The sequence below is a fragment of the Phyllobates terribilis genome, unplaced genomic scaffold, assembly GCF_046119375.1.
Source record: "Phyllobates terribilis strain yellow unplaced genomic scaffold, ASM4611937v1 Scaffold_2__4_contigs__length_985480577, whole genome shotgun sequence".
Lineage (NCBI taxonomy): Eukaryota > Metazoa > Chordata > Amphibia > Anura > Dendrobatidae > Phyllobates > Phyllobates terribilis.
Genome location: NW_027362762.1, coordinates 356544519 through 356558315, shown reverse-complemented (window position 1 = coordinate 356558315; position 13797 = coordinate 356544519). Strand labels below are relative to the sequence as shown.

At 38.6% G+C, this 13797-nt stretch overlaps 1 protein-coding gene across 38 annotated transcripts in view; it reads left to right on the top strand.

Moving 5' to 3' along the window:
• Positions 1–13797, top strand: part of ABI3BP (ABI family member 3 binding protein) — a 436219-nt gene that overhangs the window by 310739 nt on the left and 111683 nt on the right. For 35 of the 38 annotated variants that reach the window (XM_073664653.1, XM_073664641.1, XM_073664649.1 and 32 more), the window contains 7 exons: positions 5561–5629; positions 5734–5808; positions 7961–8023; positions 10810–10881; positions 13111–13164; positions 13422–13490; positions 13621–13695. In XM_073664653.1, coding sequence (XP_073520754.1) covers positions 5561–5629; positions 5734–5808; positions 7961–8023; positions 10810–10881; positions 13111–13164; positions 13422–13490; positions 13621–13695 — 477 coding nt within the window. The remainder of the gene's footprint in view (positions 1–5560; positions 5630–5733; positions 5809–7960; positions 8024–10809; positions 10882–13110; positions 13165–13421; positions 13491–13620; positions 13696–13797) is intronic. The other 3 variants (XM_073664644.1, XM_073664647.1, XM_073664678.1) reach the window with 3 other exon arrangements.

Sequence of the window (13797 nt, the reverse complement as noted above, 5' to 3'; positions counted from 1 at the left end):
GCTTGTACAAATGTACAGTCGCGGTTTCTATGCGTTTCAATGCAAGTTAATGGCGGGAGTTACGCTGCGCTTCCGCAAAATTAAATGACATGCTGCTGATTTTTGTACGCAGCATAAACGCTGCGGAAAAATCCGCAGCATGTGCATAGAACATACGGAATCCCATTGGGGACCATGGGGTGTGGATTACCAAGCGTTTAACAAGCGTTTACGCAGCGGAAATTCCGCAGCATAAACGCTTGAAAAACGCTACGTGGGCACCCAGCCTTAAAAACATGAGCAACTGCAAAAAAAAGCATAATAAAAACAATAAAAAGCCAATAGAGGCGACTAGACAGCAGTGAGTATGAGGATACTGGAATCAACTCCGATCTAGTGGTGTCAGTGCTGAACTGTCTACATCGGAGGGGATTACTGAGGCCCTCACTCCAGCAACTCCGATCTAGTCTCCTCAGCAGTGAAGCATCTAGATCGGAGTGGCTAAAGTGAGGAGCACAAAAAATCACCTCCGATCTACAGTATATATATATATATATATATATATATATATATATATATGTAGTGAGGAAAATAAGTATTTGATACACTGCCGATTTTGCAAGTTTTCACACCTACAAATAATGGAGAGGTCTGTAATTTGTATAGTAGGTACATTTCAACCATGAGAGACAGAATCTAAAAAAGAAATCCAGAAAATCACATTGAAGGATTTTTACATAATTAATTTTTAATTTGCATTTTATTGCGTGAAATAAGTATTTGATACAATAGAAAAACAGAACTTAATATTTTGTACAGAAATCTTTGTTTGCACTTTCAAAGGTCAGACATTTCCTGTAGTTCTTGACCAAGTTTTCACACACTGCAGCAGGGATTTTGGCCCACTCCTCCGCACAGATATTCTGCAGATCTTTCAAGTTTCAAGGCTGTCACTGGGCAACATTGAGTTTCATCTCCCTCCAAAGATTTTCTATTGGGTTCAGGTCTGGAGACTGGCTAGGCCACTCCAAGAACTTGAAATGCTTTTTAGGGAGCCACTCCTTAGTTGCCCTGGCTGTGTGTTTCGGGTAATTGTCATTCTGGAAGACCCAGCCACGACCCATCTTCAATGCTCTTACTGAGGGAAGGAGGTTGTTGGCCAAAATCTTGCGATACTTGACTCCATCCATCCTCCCTTCAATAAGGTGCAGTCATCCTGTCCCCTTTGCCGAAAAGCACCCACAAAGTATGATGATTCCCCCACCATGCTTCACGGTTTGGACGGTGTTCTTGGGGTTGTACTCATCCTACTTCTTCATCCAAACACGGTGAGTGGAGTTGATATCAAAAAGTTCTATTTTGGTCTCAGCTGACCACATGACTTTCTCCCATGCCTCTTCTGGATCATCCAGATGGTCATTGGCAAACTTTATACGTGTCTGGACATGTGCTGGTGTGAACAGGGGGACCTTGCGTGACCTACAGGATTTTCCATGACGGCGTAGTGGGTTACTAACGGTAATGTTTGAGACAGTGGTCTCAGCTCTCTTTAAGTCATTGACCAAGTCCTCCCATGTAGTTCTTGGCTGATTCCTGACCTTTCTCAGAATCATCCTTACCCCATGAGGCGAGATCTTGCATGCAGCCCCAAACCGAGGTAGATTGACTGTCATCTTGTTTCTTCCATTTTCTAATAATTGTGCCAACAGTTGTTGCCTTTTCAACAAGCTGCTTTCCTATTGTCCTGTAGCTCATCCCAGCCTTGTGCTGGTCTACAATTTTGTTCCTGGTGTCCTTAGACTGCTCTTTGGTCTTGGCCATGGTGGAGAGGTTGGAGTGTGATTGATTGAGTTTGTGGACAGGTGTATTTTATACAGGTAACAAGTTCAAACAGGTGCAATTAATACAGGTAATGAGTGCAGAGTAGGAGGGCTTCTTAAAGAAAAACTAACAGGTCTGTGAGAGCCAGAATTCTTGCTGGTTGGTAGGTGATCAAATACTTATTTCATGCAATAAAATGCTATTTAATTATTTAAAAATCATACAATGTGATTTTCTGGGTTTTATTTATAGAGTCTGTCTCTCACAGTTGAAATGTACCTACGATAAAAATTACAGACCTCTCAATTCTTTGTAGGTGGGAAAACTTGCAAAATCGGCAGTGTATCAAATACTTATTTTCCCCACTGTATATATACATATGTATAAGTATATATATATATATATATATATATATATATATATATATACAGTACAGACCAAAAGTTTGGACACACTTTCTCATTTAAAGATTTTTCTTATTTTCATGACTATGAAAATTGTACATTCACACTGAAGGCATCAGAACTATGAATTAACACATGTGGAATTATATACTTAACAAAAAAGTGTGAAGCAACTGAAAATATGTCTTATATTCTAGGTTCTTCAAAGTAGCCACCTTTTGCTTTGATGACTGCTTTGCACACTCTTGGCATTCTCTTGATGAGCTTCAAGAGCTAGTCACCGGAAATGGTCTTCCAACAATCTTGAAGGAGTTCCCAGAGATGCTTAGCACTTGTTGGCCCTTTTTCCTTCACTCTGCGGTCCAGCTCACCCCAAACCATCTCGATTGGGTTCAGGTCTGGTGACTGTGGAGGCCAGGTCATCTGGCGTAGCACCCCATCACTCTCCTGCTTGGTCAAATAGCCCTTACACAGCCTGGAGGTGTGTTTGGAGTCATTGCCCTGTTGAAAAATAAATGATGGTCCAACTAAACGCAAACCGGATGGAATAGCATGCCGCTGCAAGATGCTGTGGTAGCCATGCTGGTTCAGTAAGCCTTCAATTTTGAATAAATCCCCAACAGTGTCACCAGCAAAGCACCCCCACACCATCACACCTCCTCCTCCATGCTTCACGGTGGGAGCCAGGCATGTAGAGTCCATCCTTTCACCTTTTCTGCATCGCACAAAGACACGGTGGTTGGAACCAAAGATCTCAAATTTGGACTCATCAGACCAAAGCACAGATTTCCACTGGTCTAATATCCATTCCTTGTGTTCTTTAGCCCAAACAAGTCTCTTCTGCTTGTTGCCTGTCCTTAGCAGTGGTTTCCTAGCAGCTATTTTACCATGAAGGCCTGCTGCACAAAGTCTCCTCTTAACAGTTGTTGTAGAAATGTGTCTGCTGCTAGAACTCTGTGTGGCATTGACCTGGTCTCTAATCTGAGCTGCTGTTAACCTGCGATTTCTGAGGCTGGTGACTCGGATAAACTTATCCTCAGAAGCAGAGGTGACTCTTAGTCTTCCTTTCCTGGGGCGGTCCTCATGTGAGCCAGTTTCTTTGTAGCGCTTGATGGTTTTTGCAACTGCACTTGGGGACACATTCAAAGTTTGCCCAATTTTTCGGACTGACTGACCTTCATTTCTTAAAGTAATGATGGCCACTCGTTTTTCTTTACTTAGCTGCTTTTTTCTTGCCATAATACAAATTCTAACAGTCTATTCAGTAGGACTATCAGCTGTGTATCCACCTGACTTCTGCACAACATAACTGATGGTCCCAACCCCATTTATAAGGCAAGAAATCCCACTTATTAAACCTGACAGGGCACACCTGTGAAGTGAAAACCATTTCCGGTGACTACCTCTTGAAGCTCATCAAGAAAATGACAAGAGTGTGCAAAGCAGTCATCAAAGCAAAAGGTGGCTACTTTGAAGAACCTAGAATATAAGACATATTTTCAGTTGTTTCACACTTTTTTGTGAAGTATATAATTCCACGTGTGTTAATTCATAGATTTGATGCCTTCAGTGTGAATGTACAATTTCCATAGTCATGAAAATACAGAAAAATCTTTAAATGAGAAGGTGTGTCCAAACTTTTGGTCTGTACTGTATATATCCAGTTTGAACTGTGCCATTTAATCTGAAATATTATGATTAGTACATTTTTCATTTTAGCACTAAAGTACACAATACACAATAATTCACATCGTACAATGCATATGGCATAATGGCCCCATCATGCATTATAAGATGACAGATCCCACAGTTATAAAGATGGCGAGGATTATTTTTTAAGTGAGAACCAGATAGGGGAAATAAGAGTATTTTGATGCTATAAAGCAGCTTAATAAATAGCACTTTTTTATTTTTCTGGTGATTACACTAGAAACAATTATGTTTTTTATTATTTTTTCTGATATGCTACACGTGTGCACCTACATTTTGAAGTTATGTAGTAATTTATTCAACCTCAATAATCACATTATTATAGGATGTTATTTTTATTTCTATAGTTGTTTTTAATGCTACTTCTGTACATTATCAAGTGATTGCCTCCTGTTATCTCCATAAGCCACATAATAAGTCATAAGTATCATGTCAACTAATCAGCAATAACATAAAAACAACTTGCCTGATATTGGTTACACCCCCTTATGCCGCCAAAACAGCTGGGCTCCACAAGACCTGTAAAGATGTTGTGTGGTATATGGCAACAGCAGATTATTTTAGTCCCGAGGTGAATCAGACTTTATATTTAAAGACTTTAGACTTTAAACCTATAGCTCAGGAGCCATATGTGGCTTGTGGGCCCATGATTTGTGGCTCTCCGCCATCTGCCAGCTTGGTGCATTAGCACTAGACCTAGCAAACAAATATGAAGAGCAGGTCAGCAGTTGGTGACTTTTCAGAGTAGAACTCACTGAAGAGTTGATCTGGATGCGCATATACTGGCCTTGGGATCGGAGAGATAAATTAAGTGCTAAACTGGAGATAGGAGATTCCATCAGATAGAGAAGGTGATTGAAGCTCGATATGATAGCATGGTGGGAGTGCTTGATGCGAGAATACCCAATGGTGGTAAGGTGTTATTTCTGTGGGGAAGTTTTGTTGTCAGTATACCGATAATGTGGGATCTCTGTGCCACTACTGTGGGGGAGGCAGGAGCTGGATGTCACTTTTTGGGGGGAGGTGTCTGGATGTGGCTTGCGACCCTCTCTCAGACCTGAATGTGGCTCTCAAGGTAAGGAAGGTTGATGACCACTGCTCTAGCACATTCCACAGATGCTTGATCAGATTGCAATCTTTGGAGGCAAAGTCTAGACCTTTAATTTCCTTGGAACATGTTTGTCAATGGGTTGTATAGACAGCAGACTGGTATGTGCAGGAAATTTTAACATGAACCTATAAATTGATTTCATTGTAAAACAGTTTTATACATCTGTAGATTTAGGAAATACAGCACAATCTCTATTTCCCGGCATATTGTTTTTCTATATACACCATTGATGATGCTTAGTAGCATCAAAGAATCTGTAAGAACTTTTAAAGGGCTTGGATGCTTTTCAGAACTGGTGAACATGATTGGTTTTGACTTATGGCATTATCTGATGTATTTTTATTTTGTCAGTGTACAGATTTAACGTACCTTTCTCGAGGATCACGACACTGCCATACACAATGTTTCTTCCACAGGATAATTTACTCCATGTTCCTGAGCTACCTATGTTTTATTTCTCCAACTCATAAATTATTCCCATCTTTAATTCAGCTGCCTGGAAGATGAATGTGAATTGCTGTACTTTTTCTTCCAGTTCCAAATGAAACTGCATCATTTCACCCAAAACCTTTTCCTAGCACTGAAGCACCAAGTGATGAAGCTGGTAAAATCATTACCTCTTTTAATGAGCAATATTTGTGTTTCTATGACAAAGTTCTTCCCTCTTCTAACAGCCTCCATTTCTTCTTGGTATTCATTTTACCTCAGACAGCACACAGCCATATTCTGAAATAAGCACAACCAAAGCGCCACACACGTATGAACCAGAAACATTTACTTTAGGTAATAATAGTTCAACTATAAAGTAGACCATATTTTGTTTTTTTCTGGCTTTGAAAAAACCATGTAAGACAAGTTTGCATGTCAGCGCCTTCTTACACATTAAAATATTTGGTAGTCTGTAAAATGTTTTATTATCTAAAAGACATAACAATAGTCTAAGATATAAACATAAATGTAGTTCCCACTTCTGGAAACCCACACCTTTCTTTAGAATGGTGAGATGGTCTTTGGAATAATGAAGAAGTGGTAATGTTGTGCTATGCTGTTTTTAGCACTCCCATTCAAGTGAAGTGGGAGGTATGGAGTCATCTCTTCATGGAGTTTTTGGCTGGAAGCTCCAGCTAGTTGCTGCCTCGCCAGGTCGGGTGGGGGTCAAGGGACCGTTGTTCCTTATATGATTGAGGTTCCAGATTTGGGAACCACATCTATCAAGCATTTATGTTATATCTTGTGGCTATGCTATAATTGGTTAAAGAGGCTACCTGGTCTTAAACTAAAAATCTGCAGTCATGCTATGTGACTGCAGACTTGCGAATCCTCACATCGCAAGCACTGCGTGCTGTGAGAATTCTCCAGTACCTGTGCCAGGAATGGCGGTCATGTGATTGCAAGTATGCGATATGCATACTCCTGGCCACAATCCGACTAGATGGGCATAGCCTCACTCAATACAAGTTTGTCGGAAACAGTCTAGTTGGAATGCAAATTACACACTTGCAGTCCTAACAGTGCACAGTGTGTATTGTGCGGATTCACAAGCCTGCAGACACATAGAGTGACTTCAGACTTGTAGTGTAAGACTAGACAATCCCTTTAAGGTCTGAATGCCGCTTCATTTATAATATGCCATAATACTTTTTTTAGCATACGAAAGTCCATCTTAAACAGTAATTGAAAGTGGGCAAAAATGGAAAGTTCACCATTTGCCTTTAACAATAGGACTCTAAACTCGTTAAAATATTACTAGCCTCAGAAGCATTCTCTCTTCCTTGCTTAAAGAGGACCTTTCACCATTTTTTTCCTTATAAACTATACATTCCTGCATATCGTGGCAGGAATGTATATAAAAACATTTTTATTTTTTTTCTCCACTCCATTGTTGAGATAAAGGGCACCAAAATTACTGGCACCTAATGTGTTAATATTCTTGTCATTTAACTGGGCCTTTAATTTCCTTCAGCTCTATGGGCATGTTCTTTTATCACTCTATGGTGCTGTCCAATCATAAAAAGGCAGCGTCCATAGATAAAAAAAAGAAGGCGCCCACAGTTCTGTACTAAATGAAATGCCCATTGAGGTCAGTAACTGTGCCAGTGTGGTTACCTGAAACTTTGTCTCATGTGACCATGCTGACAATGCCTTCCCCTCTCCTTAGCAGCAATACCCTCAGTCATCGGCAACTCCTAACTCAGATGCTGCTGACTGCCTGCTGCTGTCCATAGTATCAAAGTGGGGAGTGTCACAAAAGCAGTCAAGGACCAAGAAGGGGTTTTCAGTATTGTCATGTGACACAAAGTCTCATAGAACCACTTTGGTGCAGTTCCTGACCCCAATGGGCATTTCACTTAGGTCAGAATTGTGGGCATCTACTTTTCCCTACCTATGGGCGCTGCCTTTTTATGAGTGGATATCGTCATAGTGGGATGAAAGAACATGCCCACAGAGCTGAAGGAAGTTAAATGCCCAGATGAATGATGAAACATTTGGCACCAATAATTTAAGCGCCCTGTTTCTCCATAATGGAGTGGAGAGAAAAAAAATGTCTTAAGTACATTCCTGTTACTAAGTGTAGGGATGTACAATTTATAAAGCAAAATTGGTGAAAATTCCTCTTATTCTGAACACTGTTGCCTGGTCCTTACCCAGGGTAAATCTAGTATAGCCCAAGAGTTTATTATTGACAACACTGCTTTGAATTGGTGGTCTTGCATAGACATAAGTCTAGAAGAAAACAAAGGGCGGGTAAAAGATGAACTTTCAATTTTTGCCCTCTCATTTTGTCATAAATCTTACCTGCCGGGAAGTAACATTTTGTAGCACATCAGTAAATTTCAGCAGTCTCCTAATCTTATTTTAGGATTCAGTTGTTCCTTTGAACATTATACTACATTGCCCTAGGTATGATTGAAACATAAAGTGGTCTTTATTGCAGCTTCCAATGAAAAAAAAGTTGTTCAGAAGTTTTCATCAACTTCCAAGCCAGAGACCACAACTGGTAAAATCAATTTCTTAATAAAATGCATGCAATCATTCTGTACTGATCTATATCAGAACACATAGTGCAGACAGCAATATGCTAAAGAGTAGACATTTGCTTAATGAACTGCTGCTGATCTCTAAAGTTGGCTTCTATCATCTGCTGTTATGATACATATAATTTATGCATTTTTTACTTCTATCATCACATGCTCTGACTTCATTACTATTTGTTTGACGTGAGATGGTGACCAGAGTTATAAACAGTACACCATAAGTACCTTTTTGTCTTAAATTGCATTACGTTATAATTTCCACTGCTTTTTAATCAAACTGACATATAAAGCAGTGAAAATAGACCAGAGAACTATTAGTATTAAATATATTGTATGCAAAATGTATGAAGTGTGTGCACATGGCTAAAAGTCCATCTGGTGTACCTTTAACCAATATCTGCAAAGCATGTGGTGGCAGAAAGTGGAGGCATCATTTTTGCAACTTCTGATGTTCTGTCCAGTAACTGTGGCAGTAGGTGTTATTGTCTACAGTATCAAGGACCTACAATATAATGTACAAGGGAACTTGCATCTGGAAGTCCTGAGTTAAATATTTAAATGCCCTTAGAATTCAACCAACAGTGAGAATGAATGAGTTTTTACGAGACATTTAGTTTTGTATGAAGTGCATTTATCAATCAGGTTCTTTACTAAAGCGTAGCAATGCAAAGAAAACGCAAAAAGATTTTGTAAAGCTGCCTTATTCTTCATTTAGAATGAGACTAGATGTACTAAATTGTACTAAATTGATCACAGTATCTCATGCTGCAAGATAAATTTGGTGCATCTTTAGACTGCCTTGGCTAATTTTCTACCACCTCTTAAATTGCCTACTTTAGACCATTTTGTTTACGCAAAAGTTTTCGAGCAATTAGGTGCATCTTACGCAATGCCCCCTTGTCAAGTGAAACTCAAAAAGTATCTAAAACGCTAAATAAATTTAGGCAATAATTTTGGAACATCTTGAATAGTATAATCTGCTCCAATGATTTTGCAAATTGAAAAGTACAGTTTGTTAAATACAAGAAATGCCTCCCTCTCTTTTACCAGATGCGCACTTTTATATAGAAGTTACAGAAAGTTTATACACGATTAGAATGAATGCTCAAGATAACAATTTAAATTATGCTTTAATATGTTATGCAAAAAGTATTATTGGAAATTTAATAGCACTATAGCCAGGTCTATAATATGACATCTGGTCCCTTTTTCATGATAAATGACCTTCAATCTAATTAGTAACGCCTTTCATAGAATGTAAGGGAAAAGCCTCTGAGTACTACATTTTAGAAGATGGCATTTTAATCATATGTGTGAGTCAACAAACATCATTGTGCCATGTGCATATCTATAGATACAATACATTTTAATTTTCTAACTGTAGTACAGAAGACAATTGTGCAAGGTAATATATCTTTATTTGATATGCACTACTGTCATAAAATTAATTACTTCTTTCAAGTACATTGCATAAAGTGGTATTCAAAAAATTACAATGTGGTCTTATAATTATGTACACATATCTTTATTTATATTTACCAATATAATCCAGCCAAGTTTTGCACACATCACCCCTCTAAGGATGCCCCTCCAGGCTTCCAGGCTCTACTTACCCATTCAGTTACCATTGGCACCATCCGGTAGTTCTAGGGACCCTGGATAATCCTGTGCAGTTAGTCTCTCAGCTGGTATATTGCCAGCATAGTTGTGCCTTGTCTAAAACAAAAGCTTCTACTGAAAAGGATGATGTCAAGGAAATGGGCAAAGCCTCCTTCATTACAACACAGAGCTCATACCAGGAATTAGCGATGTGTGTGTGCTGGTTACTGTAGGATGGTCTGTTTTACAGGGGACAGAAAGAAGAGATATAATGCAGGATGGGCTGTATGTAAACAAGACAGAAAGGAGAGATATACTGCAGGATTGGCTGTATATATAGGGGGCTGAGAGCAGACATATACTGCTGGGTGGCTGTATATGGAGACAGAAAGTAGAGCATTACTGTAAGATGGAGTGTTTACAGCAGATATATACTGCAAGAAGGGACTTTGTGAACAGGGACTGAGATTAGTTGAGCTGTGTTTGTTGTCTGCTGCTCATTAAAATAAAAAAAAATGGTTTATTCTTTTCTGCAGCCGCTGTTACATTGTGTGTCCCATTCATCATGAACAATTTAGTGAAAAGTCCTATTTAAGTAAATATACAGTAGATTTGTTCTATTCCATTTTTGACCTACATAGTTGACTTGACTGTTCAATCAATGCATGCCCATATACTGTATGTGCATGAGCAATCACTGTATTTCATGTGTCCATTCTGTACTGGAAATTATGAATGCTTGAACATTAGTTACTTCCAGGGCTATTGGTGGTCTCTGAAGATAACTTGGGCACTGATCGAGAGAGTGGGAACATACTATTGATATCATAGTTTCTGGCACCAATAGATCCACGGCACTAGACAAAAGACTCAGACACACATGCTCTTGGTGCAAGATGCTGGCAACACAATCAGTCGCATGTGAAGAATATGATATCTCACAACAGTAGTAATGTGAGGATATATGTTGAAGCCTCAATTTGTCCAGTATAAATAGTATTAATTTGTTTTTGCTACACAAAGCAATGGGCAATAAGAGGCACATTACATATTAATAGTTTTATATTACCCAATCTGTATTTTGATAAATTAGCATAATTGATATGATGGGTACATTTGACCGTATTGACTACCTGCAATTACTTTGCAGCATCAAAGAAAACAAGAGTCGCTCCGATGCAGTATAAAACACCACTACCAGAAAAGACACATCCTGCAGCCGGTATTGTAGTTACTGTACTGCTCTATTCAGAGTTTTTACAGGAGACAATGCTCTAATAGTATTTGATAGCCTATTCTAAAGTTGTAATGTGGCAAGAACAATCTTGTCCACCATCCACTGACAGGTCTAAAGTCAGAAACAATCCAGACACCCAGACACATTTTTTTCAGCATACTCGCTATTTGATTGTAACTTGTGAGTGTAACTGAAAGGCAGAAAGAGTGTAGACTCAAGTTTAAAAGGTTGTTACTAGTCATTTTCCAACCACATTAGACCTCTTAATAACTTTGATGTTTGGGCATGGATGATTAGAAAAGTTCAGTAATTTAGCACGTATGCTGATAAATAGGTTGTAACTTTTTATTATTTTTTTAGTGTGATAGCTCAAAATTACTATTCCACTTTTTGGAGCCTACAGTTGAAACCAGAAGTTTACATACACTATATAAAAAGACACATATGCATGTTTATCTCAATATCTGACATGAAATCAGAATAAACTTTTCCCGTTTTAGGTCAATTTGACAAATGCCAGAATAATGAGAGAGAGAGAATGTTTTAAGGCATTTTTATTACTTATTGCAAAGTCAAACGTTTACATACAGTAAGATTAATATGCCTTTAAACAATTCTGGACTGCCCATATGATGATGTCATGTGTTTGGAAGCTTCTGATTTTTTGGCAACATCTGAGTTAATTAGAGACACACCTGTGGATGTATTTTAATGCACACCTGAAACACTCTGCTTCTTTGTGTAGCATCATGGGAAAGTCTAAATAAATCAGCCAAGATATCAGGAAGAGAATTGTGGACTTGCACAAGTCTGGCTCATCCTTGGGTACAATTTCAAGGTACCTGAAGGTGCCTCGTTCATCTATACAAACAATTAGACGCAAGTACAAACAAGATGGGAATGTCCAGCCATCATACCGCTCAGGAAGGAGACGGGTTCTGTGACCCAGGGATGAATGTGATTGGGCCCGACATATGCATATCAGCCCAAGGACGAAAGCAAAAGACCTTGTGGAAATGATGGTGGAAGCTGGTAAGAGTGTGTCAATATCCACAGTGAAACGAGTACTGTATCAACATGGGCTGAAAGGCCACTCTGACAGGAAGAAGACATTACTCCAAAAGAAACATAAAAAAGCCAGATTAATGTTTGCAAATGCACACAGGAACACAGATCTTAATTTTTGGAGACATGTCCTGTGGTCTGATAAAACTAAAATTGAACTTTTTGGGCATAATGACCATCGTTACGTTTGGAAGAAAAAGGGAGAAGCTTGGAAGCCTAAGAACACCATCCCAACTGTGAAACACGGGGGTGGCAGCATCATGTTGTGGGGTTGTTTTGCTGCGGGAGGGACTGGTGCACTTCACAAAATAGATGGCATCATAAGAAAAGAAGATTATGTGGCAATACGGAAGCAACATCTCAAGACATCAGCCAGGAAACTAAAGCTTGGGCGGAAATGGGTCTTCCAAATGGGCAATGACCCGAACCGAATGGTAACAAAGTGGCTTAAGGATAACAAAGTCAATGTTTTGGAGTGGCCATCACAAAGACCTGATCTCAATCCTATTGAAAATTTATGGGCAAAGCTGAAAAGGCAGGTGCGAGCAAGGTGACCTACACACCTGGATCAGTGACACCAGTTTTGTCAGGAGGAATGGGCCCAAATTCCGACCAACTATTGTAAGAAGCTTGTGGAAGGATATCCCAAACATTTGACCCAAGTCATTCAGTTTAAGGGCAATGGTACCAAATACTAATGAAATGTATGTAAACTTTTGACTTTGCAGTAAGTACATAAAAATGCCTTAAAACATTCTCTCTCTCATTATTCTGGCATTTGGCAAATATTAAAAATTATGGTAATCCTAATTGACCTAAAACGGGAAAGGTTTATTCTGATTTCATGTCAGATATTGAGAAAAACATGCATATGTGTCTTTTTATATAGTATATGTACACTTCTGGTTTCAACTGTATATACATATCCAGAATTAAGCAGAACAACATGCATGGTCTCTATAGTTTCATAGTTTGTAATGGAGTTAATACAATTAGATGATGAAGCACAAGAGGAATTGAGTAAGCGATATTTAGGGCTATTGCTTTACAGTTTGAGTAATATAATATAGAATATTTACCAGTAGAAGTAAGAACAGGAGATATTTATCCCTCGTTTAATGACATAACTAATACTTCTATTCTGTTCAGTTTTAAAGGATATGCAACCAATTCAGTTAATTGAAGATACATCAACCATCGTGGGTAAATAAACATCTGCCATAGTATTTTTCTCCATTATTCTAGACCATATTGCATGTTCTTTTCTAGGCAACTGTACTCATGTTAAAAGAGGCTTGCATCTCTTCTTTTTTGCAGATCTTGCAGACTGTTATCTTGCTTTTGCAACGTTCTAAAATCATATTATCTCAATTTGAATCATTACTGCAAAACTCTTCGGTCTTATGTACAGGGCAGACATATTGTCTTAATGAAGTCAAGCTCTTCCTTTTTATTTCTAGTTCCAACTGAAATCCAAAAACTTATTCCTAAAAAGGCCCATTCTACAGAGAGTCCATCCTTACCAGTTGGTAATAATTCATTTTTCTTTTTAGAATTTTTTTTGCTAACACCAGTAGAATGTTTAATAGTAAACAACCCATTAGTATCAGTCCAGTGCAGGAGAGTTTTGTGTTGCTAATATTGTTTTATTCTATGCAGATCCTAGCACATCTTATATTCTTCCTATTGACGATTTGGGAGTTGACATTGTTGAGCATACCAAGAGACCCCTGGGTAAACAGAAGTTTGTTTATTTTTCTTTTTTTGCAGAAAGTGGAATTTTTGGTCAATATTTTGTAGTTTGGTTTTCATTTTCAATTTTTTTTGCTCTATTTT